This window comes from Xiphophorus maculatus, chromosome 16 (genome assembly GCF_002775205.1).
Source record: "Xiphophorus maculatus strain JP 163 A chromosome 16, X_maculatus-5.0-male, whole genome shotgun sequence".
In the NCBI taxonomy this organism is placed as follows: Eukaryota; Metazoa; Chordata; class Actinopteri; order Cyprinodontiformes; family Poeciliidae; genus Xiphophorus; species Xiphophorus maculatus.
In genome coordinates, this window is record NC_036458.1 from 6,129,923 (window position 1) to 6,151,826 (window position 21,904).

The following is a 21,904-nucleotide window of genomic DNA, read 5'->3' on the forward strand; positions in this document are numbered from 1 at the left end:
TTATTTTTTCAATTTTATCACTCTGATTTATAATTTAACACAGAAAAGAAAACATTGAGCAACATGAAAAACTATATTTACATTTTATTTACTATAATCCAGAGTGGAATCACCGGCGGCTTTGCGCATGCGTGATTCTGTCCCAATGTGAGTATGGGTCTCCTTTCTGCTCGTCTACATTATTATCGGTGCTTTCCTGTTTGTTGGTAAAGTCTCCAATAAACGAGAGAAAGTTCCTAAATTTGTCACTAGTTGCTCTTCCCCCCAAAAAAGTCATTGGAGGGGTGTGAAAAGTTGCTAACTACCGCGACAAAATCGCTAAATTGGCAACAGTTCTACCGGTTCTCACACTTGAAGCTAATGCCGTGTTCTGCTTCGCTTTACGGCCGTCACTGCTGCAAAGTGTCGCGCATGTGTTTCGAGACGGTCTGACTCCGTACTGCCACATAATGGTAGTTAGTAACTATTATTATTCCTAGAATAAATGTACATATATATATCCGATCCCTAATTGGAACGTAACATTCGATTCCGACGAAGTCTAATAACATTTCTACTTCCAATGGACATTAAGTTAAGGAAATTTAATAGACTACAAAAGAGGCACATAAATTATTAGATTACAACAAAAATGTGGATCTGTAAACTATTGAATCAGAGGGGCTGAAAAAAAATGTGCACCACATGTTTCAGATTTTATTTGCCAAAGAATTAAATGCATTATTTTCTTTCCAATCCACAACTATGCCTTACTCTGTATTGGTCCTTCATAAAATCTCATTAAAATACCCTGAGGTTTGGGGTTGCATAGTGACAAAATGAGAAACTAACATTTGGGGTTTGTGCCTGCTTCTCTTCTCTTCACAGAAATGTAAGGCTATTTTTTTAACATAAACTGTTTCATTAGCAATGCTTTTCTCATTGATTTTAAGACTATTTTTTTATGAGAAGTGGTGACGGGGTGTGGTTTAAGCTCTGTTTAAGAATGTGAGGTTCGGGGAACAGTGCCAGAAGAGACTGACAAACACAGCGAGGAAATCCTGTGGTACACGCAGTATTATTTTTAAAAGCATGGAGTGGAGTAATCTGGAAAAACGACCCAAAGCAAAAAAAAGCTTTTCACATTAATACTTTTTAAAATCTTTCCAGGTCATGGTGATCTGCGAGTTTATTTTGACTGTGTCATCTTTTGACTCCTGACTACAACTGATGAAAAAACACAAGATGGATTCCTTTTGTTTATTAAATATTTTATTTTGGTGATTGATGCTTTAACCAATTCCTTGACAAGAGGCAAATTCAATGAGAGAAACTTAGGTCATATTTTCCTTTTGTTGTCGCTAGTAAAAGGGAAATAAGTCTTGACTTCCTTCTGTCTGTTTGCTGGTGTCGATGCTTCCTTCATTTGTTTATAGCAGTGGTGCTTTCATGCAGCTTTCACACAAATAGTAGACATGCAAATCATCTCAATGGCTGAAAACAAATCTTCCAAGAAAGAAGTGGCAGACCTGAAGGAACATCAGGAGACGGACATCGAATGCGATAGTTTGTAAATAAAAACAACGCAGAGAGGCAACACACTAGTGTTCCAGTATATGAGTTCATCCAAGAAATCCCAGTGGGCAGGGCGGTGGATGCATGAGAAATTACAGCAGGCGTGTCAAGAGGCAGACATGTGAAACAGTCAGAGAAGGAGGCAGATCATGAAGAGGGCTGATGTGTAAGGTCAGACGAAGATGGGAGGCTTGAGGGGGCAGCTACTCAATTTGATGATCGGGCTCCTGTTTCTGGCGAGCCTGCTGACCACTTTCATGTGGTACATGCTGGACAACAAGTAAGTTGGCTTTGTCTTTGCTGTGAATGGATTCTGCTTGATTTTGACAAAAGTGGCGCACGATGCTTATAAGAACGATGCTCATCAAATCATCTTAATTTGCATACCTGATTTTTCAACCAAGTATGCATAAGGTTTTACTGATATTTTTTGTGTCTGTAACCTAAAGTGCAGCATAAGATGTTTTTTTTCTTTGAGAAACTGTTCAATTTGAGTCCTGCTGTTGAAGGATAGTTTGTTCTAAGTTTGCACAGCTTTTTTAAATGTTTTAAGTATTTTTCCACATTCAATCACTCTTTGTCGATTCAGCAATTTTAACACAACTTAAACACAAATGTGAAGGAAAAATTAATTAACAATGTTTAATTACTTTGAATGTACACTTTATGATGTTTTTATTAAAGGTTTGCACTCAGTTGCAGCTCAACAGGCTCTTCTGACCCTCCGCAAATAAGTGAAGAACAGGGTGTTCAGCAGTTAGAGATGTTAGATATGGCTAAGGTGATAAGCCTATTTTGTAGAAGTTCAGTTACTAGTATCTGTTCAGCCATCTGCAGAGAGGCCTTTTTGGAGAAACACATGTTTGGACACAGAAAGAAAGTAGAAGTTATCTATTTCGTTTCATTTCTAAAAGGGTGTCTTATCCACAAGAAACACACAGAATATGCCCAAAGTTGAGCTGTGAATGTGTATGCAACCCTGCTCAACTGAAACTTACAGATAAGTTACTTATAGATTTTTGCCTCACACTTGAGCCAGGAGGTGTGATTATGTGATCTGTGATGCATCCTATGTAGATGAGGGGACGTTCAGCCCCAAGTCAGAACTCATCCGATTCTCACTGAGATGTGATCTTTGTATGTTTTATATATACAGTATATACTATGTATATATATATATATATATATATATATATATATATATATATATATATATATATATATATATATATATATATATATATATATATATATATATATATGTGTATATACAGTATATTCCTTTATTTAACTAGGTAAACCCCGTTGAGATTTAGATCTCATTTTCAAGAGGGACCTGGGCAAAAAAATTTGCAATACATAGCAACCTGGTTACAAGATAAAAACAATTAATACATATGCACAAGTATAAAACAACAAAAACAATTTAAAAACAATGACACTGTTTCATAGAATCTTGCTGCTTATCTTTAAGAACTGCTCAAAATAAGTCCAGTGAAATAATTTCCGACATCTTAAGTTCAGACTGCAACTGATTCCACGCTGTGGGGGCCAACACACTGAATGCCTGCTTCCCTTTTTCAGTTCGAAAGCGTGAGACATGCAGAAGAATAATGTTATTGGAGCGTAGAGAACGAAAACTGACAGTTCTATGTAGGAGAGTGGATAAATATGCTGGGGTTAGACCGAGTAAAGATTTATACATCAGGATCATTAAATGATTGTTTCTCCGTACACTTAAAGGAGGCCATTCAGCTTTTGCGTACAAATCACAATGATGTGTCAGACGTCTGCTACCGGTTATAAATCTTAAAGCGCAATGATACACAATATTTAATGATTGAAGATATTTGGTCGAAGCATTCATATACAGTACAGACCAAAAGTTTGGACACAACTCTTTGTCCAAAAATTTGGTCTGTATTGTATAAAACATCTCCATAATCCAAAAGTGGCAGGAATGTTGCTGCTACCAATTTTCTTCTAGCTTTGAGTGTAAAACAAGATCCATTTCGATAATAAAACCCAATTTTCATTTTCAATGTCCGTAGTAGATTTGCTATGTGATTTTTAAAAGAGAGTTCATTATCTAGAATAAAACCAAGATATTTATAATTACTGACAAACTCGATTTGTGCTCCTACAGCAGTGGTAAGCAATAGGGAGGTTTCTGGTAGTTTTCTAGCATGTGAGAAAACCATGGTTTTCTTCATTTGCAAATGTTAATTAAAGCTGTGTTTGTTTTCTCCTAAAGCTGAAGTTTGGTCTCGAATTTTATGAAACTTAACACAAAGACTAGAGTTAAAATGAAAACAAAAAAAAACTGCAGAGATAAGAAAAAGGGAGGAAGGACGGCATTATTTCAAAATAGGTGATAAAGATACCACGTCATCAAGATCAAAAACAAAATCAAAGATGCTGACCATTCATGGAGACAGAAAATTCAGACAGGCTTAAACTAAAGTGAATAACATTTCATTTCGACTGTGCTTTAAGGTTTGGCTTCTTCTCTAATCAATAATAAAACAGACTACATAGGAAAAACATTTGTTGAGGACTATGTTTGTCATTTTGGTGGGTTTTTTTCTCTCATTGGTGTCCCAGAAATGTGAAAATTCACAGACACCTGCCCAAGATGAAAATCATCCCCCGGTCTACTGATTCCTGCAAAAACTGTGGGTAAGAACTGTTGGAGCCTTGTTTTGTTTTGTTCCACTTCTGCCCTGTGTATACTTACGAAATCTCTTTATTCATTTGTTGCAGAGAGAGTATAAAGAAAGCATTAGATATTTACTACAAAACTTGGAGAAAGCAGGAGGACAGTTTCAAAAATTTTAGGTAAAAACCTCTTTTGTTAAATTGTTTTGTTGATTTTAGACATTTCCTTTACCTTGACTGTGAAAATAAACGTAAGAGCCGAGTTTACGAGTATGTGTGAGGTGAGGACTCAGTTTTAGCTACTGGTCTTACTCTCACTGCTTAAGCTTGTCTTTAAAAAGTATTTAGAGATATGTAACAACGAAAAAATCATTCAGCACAAAACAAGTCATTTTTGAGGGCAATATATCTATTATTTTTGGAAAAAACTAATCAAAGACTTGTAATGGATCTTGGCATATTCACGATTCAGCAGTCACAGATTTTTCTGCAGAAGGTAAATCCAAAGTATCTGAGTCTGAAGCTACTGACTCTCTCCAGTTGTCCTTGAGTAAAGGATGGGGCTGAGCACACAGCCTAGGGGCACGCCTGTGCAGAATGTGACTGTGGAGGAGGTAAGGAAGTTGACTTGGACATTCTGGGGACAGGTGGTTAAATAACTCCTTTATTAAATAACTCCAGGACCAACACAGTCCTGCTCTTAGTCTAGCTTCTCCACCAACTTGTCAGGGTTGAGTGAAAAGCTGAGCTCTTTCCATCAATGATGCATGCAGACTATTCTTCAATATCATCAACTGCTGACCCTGATTTTTCCACGTCTTGTGAGAGCAAGCTTGTTTGTTTTCTGCAGTGAGCCATCTGGACAGGGCAATGGACCCAAAGAGATTTCCATCTGCTTTCTGTATTTAGGTTCTGCTTTTTTTTTATTGCATCATTGTGGGATGTGAGTGTTTTTAAGCCTTTATCTAAATGTTCTCTTGTGAAACTTCCTCTCCATTTTGGTGAGCATGTAGCAAATTATTGCCTATACTTGATTTAAAAAGACACATATAAGTTTTTTTTCCCACTGTCTGAACAAGTTAATGCAGACCAAACATTTCTTGTTTTACGTCAGTTAGAATTACCAAAATTATTTCTATTTGCTAAATTTCAGAAAACATAGATTCTGAAATTCTCTAGATATTTTTTTGTAACTTTCCCCAAATTAGAGAGTTTTCAAACAAAACCATTTTATCTCTGAACATATAGCTGAAACCACACATGTACATACACTGAATAAAACAACACACATTTGCATCAGTGATGCATACAGACTATTCTTCAGCATCATCAACTGCTGACACTGATTTCTCCAACTTTCTTGCTCGTTTTCTGGAGTGAGCCATCTGGACAAGGCAATGGACCACTTGGATGACCCAAGACCTTTCTAATGTGAAGGTCTCTCATATTGAAATTATTATCATACACCCTAAGAGATTTCTATCTGCTTTCAAGACTCCATTCCTGTTTTCTTCCTGTGTTACTTCTCTATTTTTGAAACTTGAGAAAGTCTTAACGTTTTACTTATTCATTGCGTTATGAAACGTGGTTGTTGGTAAGCAGTTTGACTCCAGTCAGGTTACGTACCTGACAACTGAAACCAGATATTTACATGCATACATGGAATAAAAAACACACCAAAAAAATTCTCACGGTCTGAGGTAAGACAGACCAAACCTTTCTTGTTTTAAGTTAGAATTAGCAAAATTATTTCTATTTGGTAAGTGCTAGAAAACATAGTGAGAACATTCTTTTTTGGAGATTTTTTGTAACGTTCCTTGAATTTAAATGTATACATTTGATCAGTATCAGGTATAATTGTCTTTTAGACTGTATGACTTGTGGAACTGGTCTAACTGATTCTGTTTCGTAGGTCGGCTCACTCGCACACATCTTTTCACATCTACCCACAACTTCTCCATCAGACTGACACGAGCACTTTGTGATGGCCACACCAAAACGTTAACTTTGTTGTCCTTAAGTCACTTTGTAGCCACTTTGGCTGTATGCTTAGAGTTATTTTCCATTTGGAATACAAATCTCCACCCAAGTTTTAACATCCTGGCTGATGTCTCTAGATGTTGCTTCAATATTTCCACATATAGTTCTTTCTTTCTGATGGCATCTATTATATGAAGTCTATCAGTTACTCTTGCAACAAAACAGCCCTACAGCATGACGTACTTCACAGTTAGGATGGGACAAGCAACCATGTTTTTCCGCCAAATGTAACGATGGTCATGATGGCCAAACAGATCCACTTTAGTTTCAACAGACCACAGGACATGTCTCCAAAGATTAAGATTTTCACCCAGCATCTACACGACATCTCTGGCATTTGTCCTGGGGTTAATCTGCACATTTTGAACCAAAACACATTTGTCTTTGGGACACAGAACCTGCCTCCTTCCTGAGCTGGCATGATGGACATTCCCATTATGTCTACACTTGCTTATAATTGTTTGAACGGACATTTTCAAGTATCTGTAAATTGTTCCCAAAGATAAACCAGACTTGTGCAGTTCTTCATCATCTCTTGGCTGATTTATTTTGACTTTCCAATTGTGTCAAGCAAGAAAGCAGTGAGTTTAAAATACATCCACGCGTGATTCCAATTAACTGAAATGTGACAGTCTGTCACATTTGAGGAATAAAGCCCAAAAGATTTGACCCAACTTATACGTTTTAAAAGACAGTTATCCCTGATTCTTACCAAATGTAGACTGATGATGTCTGACTGATGTTGACTAAGAGCAGGGATGTCAAACTCCGGTCCTCAAGGGCCGGTGCCCTGCAACTTTTAGATGTGCCTCTGCTGCACCATAATCATAATGCAATACTATATATATACAGTATATATATATATATAATATAGGTCATTAGCAAGGCTCTGCAGAACTGATCTACACAAGGAGGAGGTAATTACGGTAAGCCATTTCATTCCAGCGTTTTGTATCTGTGGCACATCTATAAACTGCAGGCAGCGGCCCTTGAGGACTGGAGTTTGACACCTGTGACTTAGAGTGTTTAGCTTTTCTCCATAAGTTCTACAAAGGCATTGACCTCTGTCCTTCTCTGTCCTAGGCTTCTGTAGATTGTGATGTCTCACGCTTTCAGTGGACTCATTGTCTGTCATGTTCCTACGCTACCATATATACTGAATTCTGTTTTTTGAAGCGAGAGTATCTGGTTTTCAAGCTGAAACCTTTTGGTTTCTCCGGGAATCTTAGTATCCTTATTTACACTCTTCTATTCGAATCTTGTCAGATGGATTGTGCCTTCCTGGCTAGACAGAAAACCCCACCCTTTACAAAGTAGGCTTGAACATGAGGATGATAAACCTTGAGGAGAGACATTTGAGCATCATAGTAAGGCAGATATATTGTATAGTTTCAGTTTATCATACACCAAACACCATGAAATGATGGCTCTGATTTCTTGCAAGATCCATTTTCACGTGAGACATCCAGAAGGCAGAGAGGGAACCATTGTATTCTCTGAGGTAGTTAAATAACTCATTGAAACGTACCAACTCAATGAATCGGCTCATGTTACATACAACGTAACATGAGCCCAAGTCTGAAGTATGCTTGCCCCAGGGTTTCCTAAAACCTGGACTATGATACTTAGTCACACAGGCTGCCAATTTCTTGCAGTGTCTCTTCAAAGTAAATGAGACCTTCAGGATGATTCTCTTCTAATCAGGGATAAAACTATTTCCAGGCTAGTGTCAGGAAAGCCTTACAGAGTGGTTTGTGGAGACATTTTGCTCTGTTATATCTGTGACCATCAACAACCCCGGTGATTGAATAAGATTTGTTATGTCGTGTTATTTAAAAAGACTGTGCTGAGTCATACTGGGTCATATGTGATTACTTTATTCCAGGATCGACAAATTTCACATAATTAGTAACATAGAATCTAGTAGCTATGTGTGATTTTATATCAGGATATTCATTTGTTTTAGGACTTTTAATACCGACGATGCACTAATTTGTACTTGCTTTGACAGCCGATGACTTAAGGCAAGTTCAAATAACTTACTTACATTAACTAATAGCTATGTGATAGAAATTATCTACTAAAGTGAGTTTGCTTAGTTATTTTCATCTTATTAGAATCATGTCCTGTAAACTAATCTGTAAATTAAATTACGATATTTGAGCATCCTAGAGCATCCTATAAAAATGACTAACTGCAAAAAATAAACTTATATGGAATGGTTTAAGTACATAGATTTTGTTCCTGAAAAACCCACAACTGCTTCACTTATTCCTTTATAAAAATGTAAATTTTCATTAAAAACATCCATCTTCCACTTGCTTTGAGCTAGCCTGCCTCCAGCAGAGGATAGAGTGGTGTAGTCTGTCACTGGGCTCGTTAATGTGTGTTTTTTGACTTTACAATTTATAATTTTCCATTATACATGCAATGAATAGAGTCCTTGTTATTCCCCAGTCAGCAGCTGAGCAGCAGGTGCCATGGGTTAGATAAAGCCATCATTAGCCAAATGAACACTCCACTGGGATCGAAGCTTGTTTATGATGGGGAAAAGAAGAGGGCAGCTCAAATAAATGCAGAGCTCTTCAGCACCTTCCCAAAGGTGAGTTATTTCTGTTTCTTTAATGTTGTTAAAATACAAACAACATATATGTTGAGGAAAGCTTTCAATAGACTTTTCTAAACCACTGTCAGCACACAGGCATTGATATATATTACTGGATTTGTCAATATGCCAACAATTATTCAATAATTTAGTTTTACATAATTGCCACTGTTAAAATTAGGGTAAAAAATTAGCTTAGCTTTACTATGAAGTATTTCATCCTATTTCATGATTGTTATGAATGTCGCCACGTTTTACAAACAAAGGAGGCAATTAGTCCAGTGTTTGTTGTTTATTAAACTTTTAAAAAATTACCGTCGCTCCAGTGTACCACAACAAAGGGAAAATAACGCTGATAAGCAGGTGTAAAACATCTTTAAATCATTTGTATTCTGCTTTTTCTTGCTCTCTTTGTCAGCTTTAATCTACATGCAGCCCACAAATTAGAGATTAGGTTCAAGTGTATCAAGAACATCAACACCAAAAACCACAAAAACATTTTTCACACAAAAAATACATAAAAACCCCAAACAGAACATTCAGTCTGTTACAGTTTAATATTTTACAATTATTTCACTTATAGGAACAAATTTTTTCCCATTTTATGAGTGAAAAAATTCTGCCAATGGAAGTAGTACTTTTAAAATCGATATTAATGAATTATTTGCTTAAAACAAACTCCTTTATCTTGGTGGAAAGTTATTTTAAAGTTAGCTTTATCTTAAACTAAGTGTACTAAGATATTTGCAAGAGATATACTTGGTAAGATTTGGTGTTTTTGCAATGTGGCTACAACAATGTACAAGTATGAATTATAAACTTTCCATCAAAATTGATGAGAAAACAAAGAATCAGTGAAAGTACAACTAAACATAAAAAAAACAGTTTAGTTAGTTAAGTTAGAGTTTAGTTAAAACCAAGCTCAATATCCAGAAGTCAAACAACTAAAAATGAAAAATATCAACAAATACTTTCAACACTTCTTTCCATACAGCAATGTACATTTCCATACCATGATTTAATCTTTAAATTTTGATTCCAGGTTAGTCCTTTCTCAAACAAAACAATGGCCTCTTGTGCCGTTGTTGGGAACGGCGGCATCCTGGCAAACAGCCAATGTGGCAAAATGATTGATTCAGCGGAGTTTGTCATCAGGTGAGAAAGATGTTCCAGTTTAGATACTGTATAATTATGGTTATGCTGCATAAATTCCATTTAACAGCATCTGTGTTTATTTTGCATCTAAGGTGTAACCTACCTCCTGTTTCAGACGGATATGAGAAACATGTGGGTAGTAAGACAAACCTTGTGACAGTAAATCCGAGTATCCTCTTAGATAAGTGAGCGAGTTTATGAATTTAAGAGGTAATTTTGTCATATACAACCACCTGTCTTCATATGTGTTTTATGGCTGTAGGTATGGGTCTCTAATGACACGCCGGCGTCCTTTTGTGGAGAAGCTGCGTAACTATGGCGACTCCATGATGCTTCTTCCTGCCTTCTCCTTTGGCATGAACACTCCTGTGTCTCTGCGGGCTTTCTACACCGTTGAGGACTTTAAAAGTCCCATCCGGCCTCTCTTCCTGAACCCACAGTACCTGGAGAGTCTGGACGTCTTCTGGAAATCTCAGGGCGTGAAGGCGCAACGGCTCAGCAGTGGCATTATGATGATCAGCCTGGCGCTGGAAATTTGTGACAATGTGCACCTGTACGGATTCTGGCCCTTCAGTATTCACCCACACAGCTTCCAAGACTTGAGTAACCATTACTATGATGATAAACAAGATAAAAAGAACTTCCATGCCATGCCAACGGAGTTCAACCTACTGCTGAAACTGCACACCCAAGGTGTGTTGCATCTACACTTGGGGGACTGTGAACCAGGTGATTATTATTAGCCTTGGAGGAAGATTTAAAAAAGATCCATCTATCAAGACATGTAATCTTCTTTTGAATGAAAGGTTTTATGATAAGATAGATGTCACACACCCAGTGGAAACATAAGCTTTCTGTAAATTGTGTGAAATTCCACTGCCAAGACATAGTTTAGTTTCTTGAAGATTGGAAAACTTTGGATAATTTTTATATACATAGATTATATAATGGTGACAAAAAACCCTGTCAATGTCTACTCAGGTTTGTGCCTTTAAAGCAGTGGTTCTTAACCTTGTTTGAGGTACCGAACCCACCAGTTTCATATGCACATTCACCGAACCCTTTAGTGATAAATCAAATATGATTTTTTTCCAAATTCAAGACATAGGTATATGTTTTTTTACTGGTACACAAAATGAACTGTGCATGAACATCACCTTCATCAAAGAACAAAACCAACACAACTCACAACAAATTACATACCTGCAAATCAGTGTGACTGGATTAAAATATTAAGAAAGAAACCACACAACGTACGACTACGACAGTCACACAGTGACTACTGAGCACACTAAATTCCCTGCAGTACTGATTGGCCAATTAATGTAACGTGATCATCTGCAGCAAGTGATGGCCAAGCGGGGCGTGTCATCACAAATTTACATAATGAGTCAGGTGTGTCTTGACCTCTGTGGCGGAGGCTCCGCCGAACCCCTGAAACCGACTCACCGAACCCCGGTTAAGAACCACTGCTTTAAATGGAATGTATTATGAAAAATTTACATTTTGCACATTTTTGTACTTCCATATGGGTTGTACTGCTTTTAAAAAATGTCCAAGCACTAAAAAAACAACATCCAGCTGTTTTTTGGCAATAAGTTAATGTTTTTCAGTGTTTGAAATATAAGAAGTTTCAAAAAACCTCCAGAATGTAAAGTAACAACTCAGCAGGAACAGTTACCTAGCAACCACTGCCCAGCCTGTTACCTAGCAACCCAAGTGGAACTCCTGCATGCTTGATCAACTGGTTTTACCTCTATATGCGCTGTTTTGTCTTTTCCAAAACACTTGGAAAAGACAAGTGTTTTGTTGTTGACTTACCATTCAGAAACCACTTGCTGTATCCTTGTTGGCTGTACATGAGGCTCTACTAATGCTTTTCAAAGATGTAAAGTTGTATAATTAAGCATTTGCTTGCATCCATTTTCACGTGAGTATGAACTTTGAGTTGGGGGATGTAGCCATTCTGAAAGGAGCTCAAAATATTCAGAACTGTCCAGACTGAAATCTCATTATCTAAAAATAACATTATAAAAAAGGCATTTATCATGTTTTGTGTAGTGCATAGGCCTACCCTAACCTGTTTAAATGATAGGGCACTTTTAAACAGTTGCAGGTTCCACAAATAAAATGCAATTATAATATTTCTATAAGTGCCTGACCTCTTGAGAGAACCATTATCCACAAATGGAAAAAACAGTAATGAGCCTTCATGGCTGACGAAACAAAAGTACTCCAACAGGAGTACAATTATTCTCTAAAATTGAATAGCATTTCCCCCCTAATAAATTAAATAATTTCAAAATTACTTTTGAAACTTTCTCTTACTCAGGTCATTTTTGTCTGATTATTTGATTATTTCAACTATATGAGTTAAGTGTGTTTGTTTTGGTGGAATGAATCAAATTTCTTTTTCGGAAAATAAAGCAAAGCTGAATGTTCAAACTTATTTTGCATATCTATTTATATTGTCTATATTTATATTTACATCTAAGTGGAGAAAAACACATTGCATGTATCTCCCATTAGCCAAACCCAAGAAGGTTAGATTGAGCAAAAGGCTCTTGCCTAAGGAGGGAGTATGAGTTTTTCCTTTTATATCTAATTTTTGACAGCACAGAGCATTGAAAAAAATGGAAATTTAATCATTAATTTGAAAAAGCTATGATCACTATGAACTTAGAATCTCAGGGCAAAATTCAGAGGTGGGAATGAAGCTTTATTTTATGCAAAAGGTGCAACAAACTTTAAAAATGGTAGTTACTTTTAATTTACACCAGTAGGTGGCACTATTTGCTGCTCAGAGAGATGGCTTGACATGGAGAGACTCACAATATAGAGATTTAAGTGTTAAATTAAAAAGAATGGTTCATAGTTTCTGATCATAAAGTTTCTCTGTATTTATAAAACTTGTCTCAAATGTTTGCAGTCACTTTGTGTTTAGACAAGTGTTAAAATTACACAGATCTATTTAAACAGCCAAGCCCATTATTCTAAGGAACACTAAACATTATGATGGTGGCGGTGGATCAAGACCTGTTGTTAAATCTATACTGAGCCAGATGAAATTATTAGATGTTAAAGTGGTCGCATTATGTCTGAAACATTCCCCTCCATCACAAATTTGTTTGTATTTCAGCTGAATTTTACAGACTTACTTACTTCAGGAACATTTTCAGGGGAAAAAAAGCAACTTTTTTTTATTATCACTGTAATAATGCTACTGTAACTTTCAGGACATTTTTATTTTACTTTCAGGACATTTTTATTTTATTAAGTTTCACAAACTTGGATTTTTAACAGTTTTTAAGTCAGTGTGACACGTGTACACTGAATTTGGGTATTTTGCTTGAGTATTTTTATGTGGGTATTTTAAGCTCAGCCGACGCTCATCTTCTTCATTTGAATGCTGCTAGTTAACAAAATGCAGTTTCCCCAATGTCATGGAAAGATGTGATATGTCTGCATTTATTAAAAAATGAACTTTGTCAAAAGTTTTCAAGAGTGACTCACTTACCCAAATAAGTTGCCAAAAAAACAAACAAACCTAAAATAACTTCCAAATACTGTCGGGGAGAGCGGCATTCATCGAGTCCAACCAGATATTCAGGAAACAGTTTGGAATGAGATAAAAGAAAACAAAATTCTTTATCTCGTCTAATTGTTTCGTATTTAAATAATTTGGTCTTCTGATGGCTCACAATTTTTTTGTGATTTTAAATTTTAAATTTAACATTAACTATACGTAAAATGTACACCAGAGATTAAGCAATGACAACAGTTAAACATTAAGCTGGAATGAAAGCCTGTGTGTTTTTTTTGCGTTCTCACAGCAGTTTTTCTGGGGGGAGGAGGAATTTGCATGAAATCATCTGAGGTGTGACACTGCGTACAGGAACAGCTTCAAAATTTTCCAATGCAGAAAAGCAGACGGAAGGTGAGGGGACTATCTGGAAAAGTTAGCAGGAAGGGACAAAAAGGATGAGGGGAAGGATTTTCACTTCAATCATCTTCATTGGGAGTTTGTTGACTCTGGTGTGGTACTTACAGGACATCAGGTAAGCAACTTTTAACATTTTAGAAGACAAAAACACATTTTTCTGTGACAAAAAATGCTTAGGTTTTTTAACCGCATCCACACAAACAACATTTTTTTTATTTCTGTGACTAGAAATTCAGTTTCTTCTTCTCTGATTAACAGTTGTTCTTTGAAGAGAAATAAACAAACATACTTCAGGAACATTTTCAGGGGGAAAAAAAGCAACTTTTTTTTATTATCACTGTAATAATGCTACTGTAACTTTCAGAACATTTTTGTAGAAATTGCATAAAATATAACATTTTGACAGAAAATAATTTCTGAACTACTTGAATAACGCAATCTAAATTGTTTACAAATAGGCTGTGGTGGACAAAGTACTCAGTTTCACTACTTCAGTCAAAGTACTGCTAGTCAAATATTAATCCAATAAAAGTAAAAGTACTGAATTATGAGTTTTGAAAAATACATACGTTTTGAAAGAGAATTGGAGAATTTTGAAGCTGTTCCTGTACGCGGTGTCACACCTCAGATAATTTTTGCCACTTCCCCCTCCTCCCAGAAAGCCTGCCGTGAGAACGCAAAAAAAACACACAGGCTTCATTCCAGCTTAATGTTTAACTATTGTCATTGCTTAATCTCTGGTGTACATTTTACATATAGTTAATGTTAAATTTAAAAAATTGTGAGCCATGAGAAGATCAAATTATTTAAATGTTTAGTTATTTAACAATGCATTTCACTTGAGGGTTGTTGAAAAAATTTGGGTAAATTGTCTGTTATATATTGGACAGAATAGTACAGTAACTACAAATGTAAATATTATTATTAATAAATACTTCTGTAAATACACAGACGCTTTACAATTTCATGCATTTTTCATTCACTTCCTCACTTCCAGTAAGTAGGTGGAAGTGTGGTTGTAATTCTGCACCTGCAATCACACCAATATATTTATTAATAAGGAAGTTGGGTTTAGTGTTCTCCCTGGGACACAATGAGAATTTTGGACTTGAATCAGCAGCGTTCTGGTTGCAGGATAAGTACATTACAAGAACATTTCACTGGTAGAAGGTTTACCCCTTCTACCAGTGAAATGTTCCTAATCATACCTGTTTTACAAGAACTGTCAAACTCAGCTACGTTCCATAAAGCCTCTACTTAAAGCAAAGTAGTAAAAAATGTTTTGCAAACAGTCATTCAGAAACTCTAAGCCGCATGACATGCTGAGCTTTAGTTGGTATTTGAAATCTGTAAACCAGTTCTTTTAAAAGAAAATAACATTTTGCTACAGTAACCTAGAAACACTTTTGGACGAATAAAATTCAACAAAGTGTATTTGGTAGAAATTCATCAATCGAATGAATTGACTAAAGCCTTAAATGAGATTAATCCATGTTAGAATCAGAAGCATTAATCAGGGAACACTTCCATGAGTAAGTTTGTTGGCAGCAAAAAGTTTTTTATTTCAACCAATTCAAACATTGGTGTGTTGCATAAACATGTTTGTAATTGTGTAATTCTTTATTCAGTGAAATGTGCTAATAAAAGTAATTAGGCTATATTACCAAAGACGTTAGTACTCTAAGTACTTAAAAGTTAGAAAATCTTCTCTGTAACTGTCAGAGCTGGTGAATGGAAAATAATAGTTTTTTTTATATAACAGCTAAAAATCGCAAAATTTCTGACAAATGAAATGTGTGTGAATGTGTTTATCATTTTGCTAATATTTTTTCTGCTTTTTCTCTTTTTGGGTATCTATCACAGCAATGGGGAAAGTAACCAAAACCAGCATAAGATGAGAAGCGCACCTAACACCATTGCTTCATGTAAAAACTGCGGGTGAGAAAAGAAACATCTGCAGCTATTTACTTTAGCAGTCTCTTTGTTCATGTCAGAGTGAAATCAAGATACGTTATCACTATGGAAAATAACAGCTTACTTTGTTGTTGAATGTGTCTTTGTTTTCCAGAGAGAAAATTAAGCAGGCATTAGAGATATACTCTGAAACCTGGACAAAACAAGACTTCAACTATGAAAAATTCAGGTAAGGACTTTTTCTATCGCCTCATCATGTCATTGTAAATTACTGAACTTGGCTGTAGTTAATATACCCCAAAAGAGAAAGTTTAACATGGCTTTTTATGATTTCACAGGTTGGACCTCAGAGTGAACGTCAATGGTTTTGACGAAGCCATCATAACCCAGACGAACACTGCAGTGGGATCCAGGCTTGTTTATGATGGTGAGAGGAAGAGGATTTTGAATGTGACCCAACAGATTTACGACTTATTTCCAAAAGTAAGTTGTTTTCTTACAACACATCATGTCTTGAACATCATGGTTCTTTCATTTTTCTTTAATATTCTTCCTTTAGAAACAACAGAGCCATCTCTACCCTCCTTGGTGACATGGGAGAGATAATGGTTTAACGCCAATTTATTGGCACATTAAAAGTCTCCCAGATCTCTTGTACAAAGTCCTGTCAAAGTCCTATCTTTCACCCTTATCAAAGATAGGACTTTAATAAGGGTCTAGTTCAATAGTTTATAGAGCAAAAACCACACAGTCATAGTCCTTCAACAAACTATTCCTGACAAGTTCCCAGCATTCAACAAGCTACAAGCTAAAAATCACAAACATGGCAGGGACAAAGCTGTTAAAAACAAATATTTACATCAGGTCTATTTCTCACCAGTAATACAAGATGATCCAATCACATAATCTCCCTCTAAGTTTTTTTTAGAATATTTAGACAACGACAAAATAATAATTTTTAGAAGAATTCTCGTAGCCTAATAACTAAGACAATAGGAAACAAAACTAAGACTAGAAACAGATTATTTTGCGAGACATTTTGGCGGGGAGAACAGCAGTTAAGATGGAAGGTAAAGATTAATGTTGAGTATTTATGTTTATCTTTCACTTAAAAATACTGATACAGTTCCAGTGCGACCAGTAGATCTAATGACTGACTAGTCAGTCATTAGATGACTAATGATTGACTAGTCATATAATGACTAGTCAATCATTAGTCATCTAATGACTGACTAGTCAGTCATTAGATGACTAATGATTGACTAGTCATATAATGACTAGTCAATCATTAGATGACTATTTATACAAAGGGTGTATAAATACACCCTTTGTATTTATAAGGGTGTAGTTCAATAGACTAGACATTTATAGTCGACTATAAGGGTTTCTTTATTGTAAAAGAAAATAAAACCAAAAGAAAAACGCAAACCTGTCTGAGGTGGGGACAAAATGAAGAAGGTTAGCTATATTAGCCACTTATTTGTTTTATCCATAGTAAAATGTTTTTTCTAAAAGTTTTTGTTGGTTAAACACGCAATGTCGACAAACATTTCAAACAAACCTTTTCTAGTCTTTCTAGACTAACCTACAAAAGACTAACTTAGAAAAAGTAATCCTTTTGTTCTAGGCAAACGAAGTGTTTGTCGACATTGTGTGTTTAAATAACAAAAACTTTTGTTGGTTAAACAAAAGGCCTAAAGTCATCCTTTTCTTTTCTTAAGGTCAGCCCTTTCTAGGATTCTACACTTGCATCTGAGCACTTTCTGTTTTGCAGTCAGTTTCCATTGAGCTCGTCGGTTTTCTAAAGCAGTCATACTTTTCTGATTTTTAAAAGACAGAATATCTCAAACGACATGCAGTGAATAACATCAAAAGCTTTCTATACACGTCAAACAAGCATAAATCATGTCCAAAAATCCTTTTCTTTTGTTTACTGTGACATAATGTCAACGTCTCAATTGTCAGGAAATGTTGTTTGGATTGATGAAAACCGCTTTAGCTTGTCTTGCTATATGAGCTTTGCAGATAATAAGGGCCAGTCAGGTGCCACTGAGCAGACCACTGCTGTTTTCTTCAGCTGAAATTGGATCAAGCACCAAAATGACTAAAGCGAGTTTTTTTTTCTTATATATTACCTTATTAGATTAGAAATATGCATTAAATGGAATTGGAATTTGGGGTGATAAAGTCCAGGGTTTTATTAACATTGTTGCAAATTAAATAATGTCTCTAGAGGGTGTCTAGAAAAGCTGAGCGGTGCTTTTCTGATCACCGTCAATTTATGATTTTTGGCAGAGGAAGGTGGAGTTGTGGATGCTGTAAACCAGCAGCTTTACTCTGCTGGATCATGCAAAGATGCTGGGAAAATAAGTTACTTTAAATCTTACCCCACGGGGTTTCTGTCATGTAATGTTTCACTCATAATTGATTTCTAAATCCTCAACATGTAGTTGATTTTCCCCAACATCTCACTCCTCTGGCTGAATGGTGCAAAATTAACCAAAAGACAATAAAGTTAATGAAAAAAATTATTTCTGGACTTAAAGTTATTGTTTATTTCGTCATACCTTGACATTTATCTTTTGCCATCAGTGTTTCTATCTATTTACTGTTTATATTAGGTTGAGGTTTCTTTCCACCATTTTTCATTCTCTTTCTTTATCGTTCACATTCCCTCTGTGTGTCAGCTTTCATCCCTTCCCAGCTCCTCTGGTTTTCCTGTCATCTCACTAAGCCTTCCTCGATATGTAAAGCTCCCTCTCTTCATTGCTCCTTCCTGGATCCTTTCTTTATCTTATCTCTACTCTTGTCTCCCACTCCCTTGTTTATTAGCACTGTTTTGTTCAACATATGTTCCTTACCCATGTTTCCAAGTACTATCCATGTAACACTGTCATTGTAAAGAACGGCCTTGCCCTTAGTCTTTTCACTTGCTTCCCGTCCAAAGTCAAACACGTAAGGAGTGAAACGCCCTACATACATTGCAGATTTAAAGGGACAGCATTTTGTAAAATTAACTTTTTTTTGTAAAATTAACAACCATTCTGGTTGCCGCCGTGGTATATTGCAAAACACCTGGCTGGATCTGGTCTTCATACAACAAAATAAATAATTACATAGGTCATTAGTGTTGTGTCATCATTATTTACACCTGTGAATTATGTGTCTCTGGCAATCATGTGATGGACTGGTGGCCTGTTCACGCTATAACTTGCGCCTCATTTGCAGATCCCTGACGTGATGTATTTTATGATTTCAGGGTCATCCTTTCTCAAATAAAAGATGGGACACGTGTGCTGTTATCGGGAATGGTGGGATCGTGGCAAACAGCAGCTGTGGAAAAATGATCAATTCAGCTGATTTTGTCATCAGGTGAAAAAAATGTTGAAAAGAAAATGTGTCATATCTGAAAACTGTCATATCTGAATTCACGTTTGTTCTTCAGGTGCAACCTGCCTCCTTTGTCAGACGGATATGAGAAAGACGTTGGTACCAAGACAAACCTTGTAACGGCAAACCCAACCATTCTCTTTAAAAAGTGAGTAGCTAAGCCACTAAGGTTATTTTGTCATCTTAAAAACATCACTGATTGTTTTTTTTTCACATTATATTTATATTTGTAGGTTTGAGTCTCTAGTAGGACGTCGACGTCCGCTAATGGAAAAGCTGAGTAGCTACGGCAACTCGATGCTGCTCCTTCCTGCATTCTCCTTTGGCATGAATACAGCTGTTTGCATGCGAACTCTTTACACCATTCAGGACTTTGAATCTGCCATCCACCCTGTCTTCATCAACCCTGAATACCTCATTAAACTCTCTAAATTCTGGCACACACACGGGCTGAAAGAAGCACGGCTCAGCACCGGAGTCATGATGACAAGCCTGGCATTGGAGCTTTGTGACGACGTGCATCTTTATGGATTTTGGCCATTTGGTATTCATCCATTCAGCTTCAAAAACCTGACTAATCACTATTACGATGACATGAAACCAAACACCAATTTTCACTCCATGCCAGTTGAGTTCAGCATACTCCTCCAATTACACAGAAATGGCGTGCTACGCCTACACCTTGGGGACTGTCAAGAAGATGATTAGAGGTTACATAAAGGAGAGCAAGTTCTTGTTTTGTAAATGCAGGATGGCAATGACTGAGACGCTTAATCCTGTTGAGAGAAAGGGATTGGATGTACAAAAGGTTTCTGGGGACTGTCTTCTCTAAGCAGGTTATTTAAAATATAATAATACACTATCTATTCAAATAAGGTGAGCTCTGTTTATATTTATTATTGTAAATGACCAAACGGCATTGAAACAAACTGACCACTATTGAGAAAATGGGTAACTAGTCACTTGCATACACTATGGCAGGAATTAACTTTTTTGGTTGTATCAGAATGGTATTGAGTCTTATATTTATTTGGGGAAATATTGCTTTTATGTTGCAATCCACAAAATAAAAATCACTTTTACTAGTTATAATGGGTCCTGTGATGTAACCCGCCTCTCGTCCAATGACTGCTGGAGATCGGCTGCAAGGTTATCTAACTTTCCAACACAACAGTAGAGTTGGTGAGAGTCAAAGTGCATAACATTTGCCATCATTTTGAAAAAAGAACATTTGAAAAGCATTTGGGTCACCTTTTGTTCTTTAATTTGTGCTTATTAGTTGTTTCATGTCAGTGTTGTTGACAAAGAGTGGCAAGCATGTCACTGGAATTTACTTTCCTATTCATGTGTACAATTAAGTACCAATTAAGAAAAGTTTCTGCGCTATAAAAGCTTAAAAATTCACCACACTAAAGTATCACTCCAAGTGGTTACTGATTTGAAGAATTACTGGTAACCCAACTGGTTTTCTTGATGTCCCACATGATTGAAACAACAAAAGTTTTTATGTCTTTTTATTACACAAACCTTTTATTCAATGCACAAAAGGTTTTTTCATGCAAACAATAGCAAATTTTATTATTATTTTGTATCTTTTATCTGCATGCTTCTACCCCAGACTGAGGAATAATTATGATGTACCACATACTACTTTAAATAAGCGACTTTAAACTACTTTAAATTTACTTTCATGTCCAAATGTACGCTTTAAGTCCCAGGTAAACACACTAAAGTCCTAAGTCGAGTTCAATTCTCAAACTTCAAATTCTAAGAGTGTAACAAGTTATTTCACTAAATTCATCATTTAATCACAGAATAATTATCGTTTTGAATACTTATAAATAATTTTTAAAAGCTGCGTTTGCAATACAGCTGTAAAAATATATTTACTTCCTGATCAAGTTGCTTTTACTAGAAATGAACGTGGTGCTGCCATCTGCCAGTTAGGATGCACTGATTTTGTTTAGATTTAGGTTCAACATTTCATAGAGTCCTGCTGTGAGCACAAAACAATCAGGGGAAATAGTTTAATTTAACAAAAGAAAGTCTGTGTTATGCTAACATCTGATTCAAAAGCCAATTTGTAATCTCTCCCGAGTACACTTGAGTCAGAACATATTACTTTACACTCCATGATTGAATGGAAAAGCTGAATGAAACGTAACATAAACCATTCATTAGCATTCATTAGTTATTTTATTGGCTCTGACTCATCATTCTTTGTGTAAGATTAAGTTAAATGCAAGCTAGCTGTTTTTTCTCTCTACTAAACGTAACAGCAATTTGTTTTGGTATAAAATTGAGTCTAAAGTGATTACGTTTGTGACTGAGGTTTAACAAGTTTTCAAGTCTCACAGCTCAAGTCCACTCCTTTGCTAGTAAGGCTTTCAAAGAAATTACAAATTCAATTAGCTTTTGCCACCACACTTGGAGACTGAGGCGCCGTCCAAACTGTAAAGTTTTTTTTTGTTGCTAAAACTGGAACGTTTTTAACCTTTTGTGCATCGCGCCTTCACAAAGATGGCGGCTTATGTGGGCCTTTTAATAAACTAGTTCCGGAGTGGACAGAGAAAACGCCTCTGTTGTGAATCATTAGTCCAACCAATAACCTGGTATATAACTTTTTTAAAAAATCATAAAAACAA

General features: G+C 36.1%; 2 protein-coding genes across 4 annotated transcripts; both read left to right on the plus strand.

Moving 5' to 3' along the window:
- Positions 1-1,375: 1,375 nt before the first annotated feature.
- LOC102217405 (alpha-2,8-sialyltransferase 8F-like) lies at positions 1,376-11,545 on the plus strand. Of its 3 annotated transcripts, XM_005796752.2 has the most exons (7): positions 1,377-1,834; positions 4,159-4,233; positions 4,318-4,392; positions 8,710-8,854; positions 9,900-10,012; positions 10,105-10,197; positions 10,275-11,545. In XM_005796752.2, exons 1-7 carry the CDS (start codon positions 1,737-1,739, stop codon positions 10,753-10,755), a joined length of 1,080 nt encoding a protein of 359 aa, XP_005796809.1. In that variant the 5' UTR covers positions 1,377-1,736; the 3' UTR covers positions 10,756-11,545. The 3 variants fall into 3 exon arrangements, with proteins under 3 accessions (XP_023205464.1, XP_005796809.1, XP_023205463.1); XM_023349695.1 differs by lacking the exon at positions 4,318-4,392; XM_023349696.1 differs by lacking the exons at positions 4,159-4,233; positions 4,318-4,392 and having other exon boundaries at positions 1,376-1,834.
- A 2,346-nt stretch (positions 11,546-13,891) lies between these two features.
- LOC102217658 (alpha-2,8-sialyltransferase 8E-like) lies at positions 13,892-20,348 on the plus strand. Its single transcript, XM_005796753.2, has 7 exons — positions 13,892-14,070; positions 15,819-15,893; positions 16,024-16,098; positions 16,208-16,352; positions 19,129-19,241; positions 19,315-19,407; positions 19,493-20,348. Exons 1-7 carry the CDS (start codon positions 13,994-13,996, stop codon positions 19,965-19,967), a joined length of 1,053 nt encoding a protein of 350 aa, XP_005796810.1. The 5' UTR covers positions 13,892-13,993; the 3' UTR covers positions 19,968-20,348.
- Positions 20,349-21,904: the final 1,556 nt, after the last annotated feature.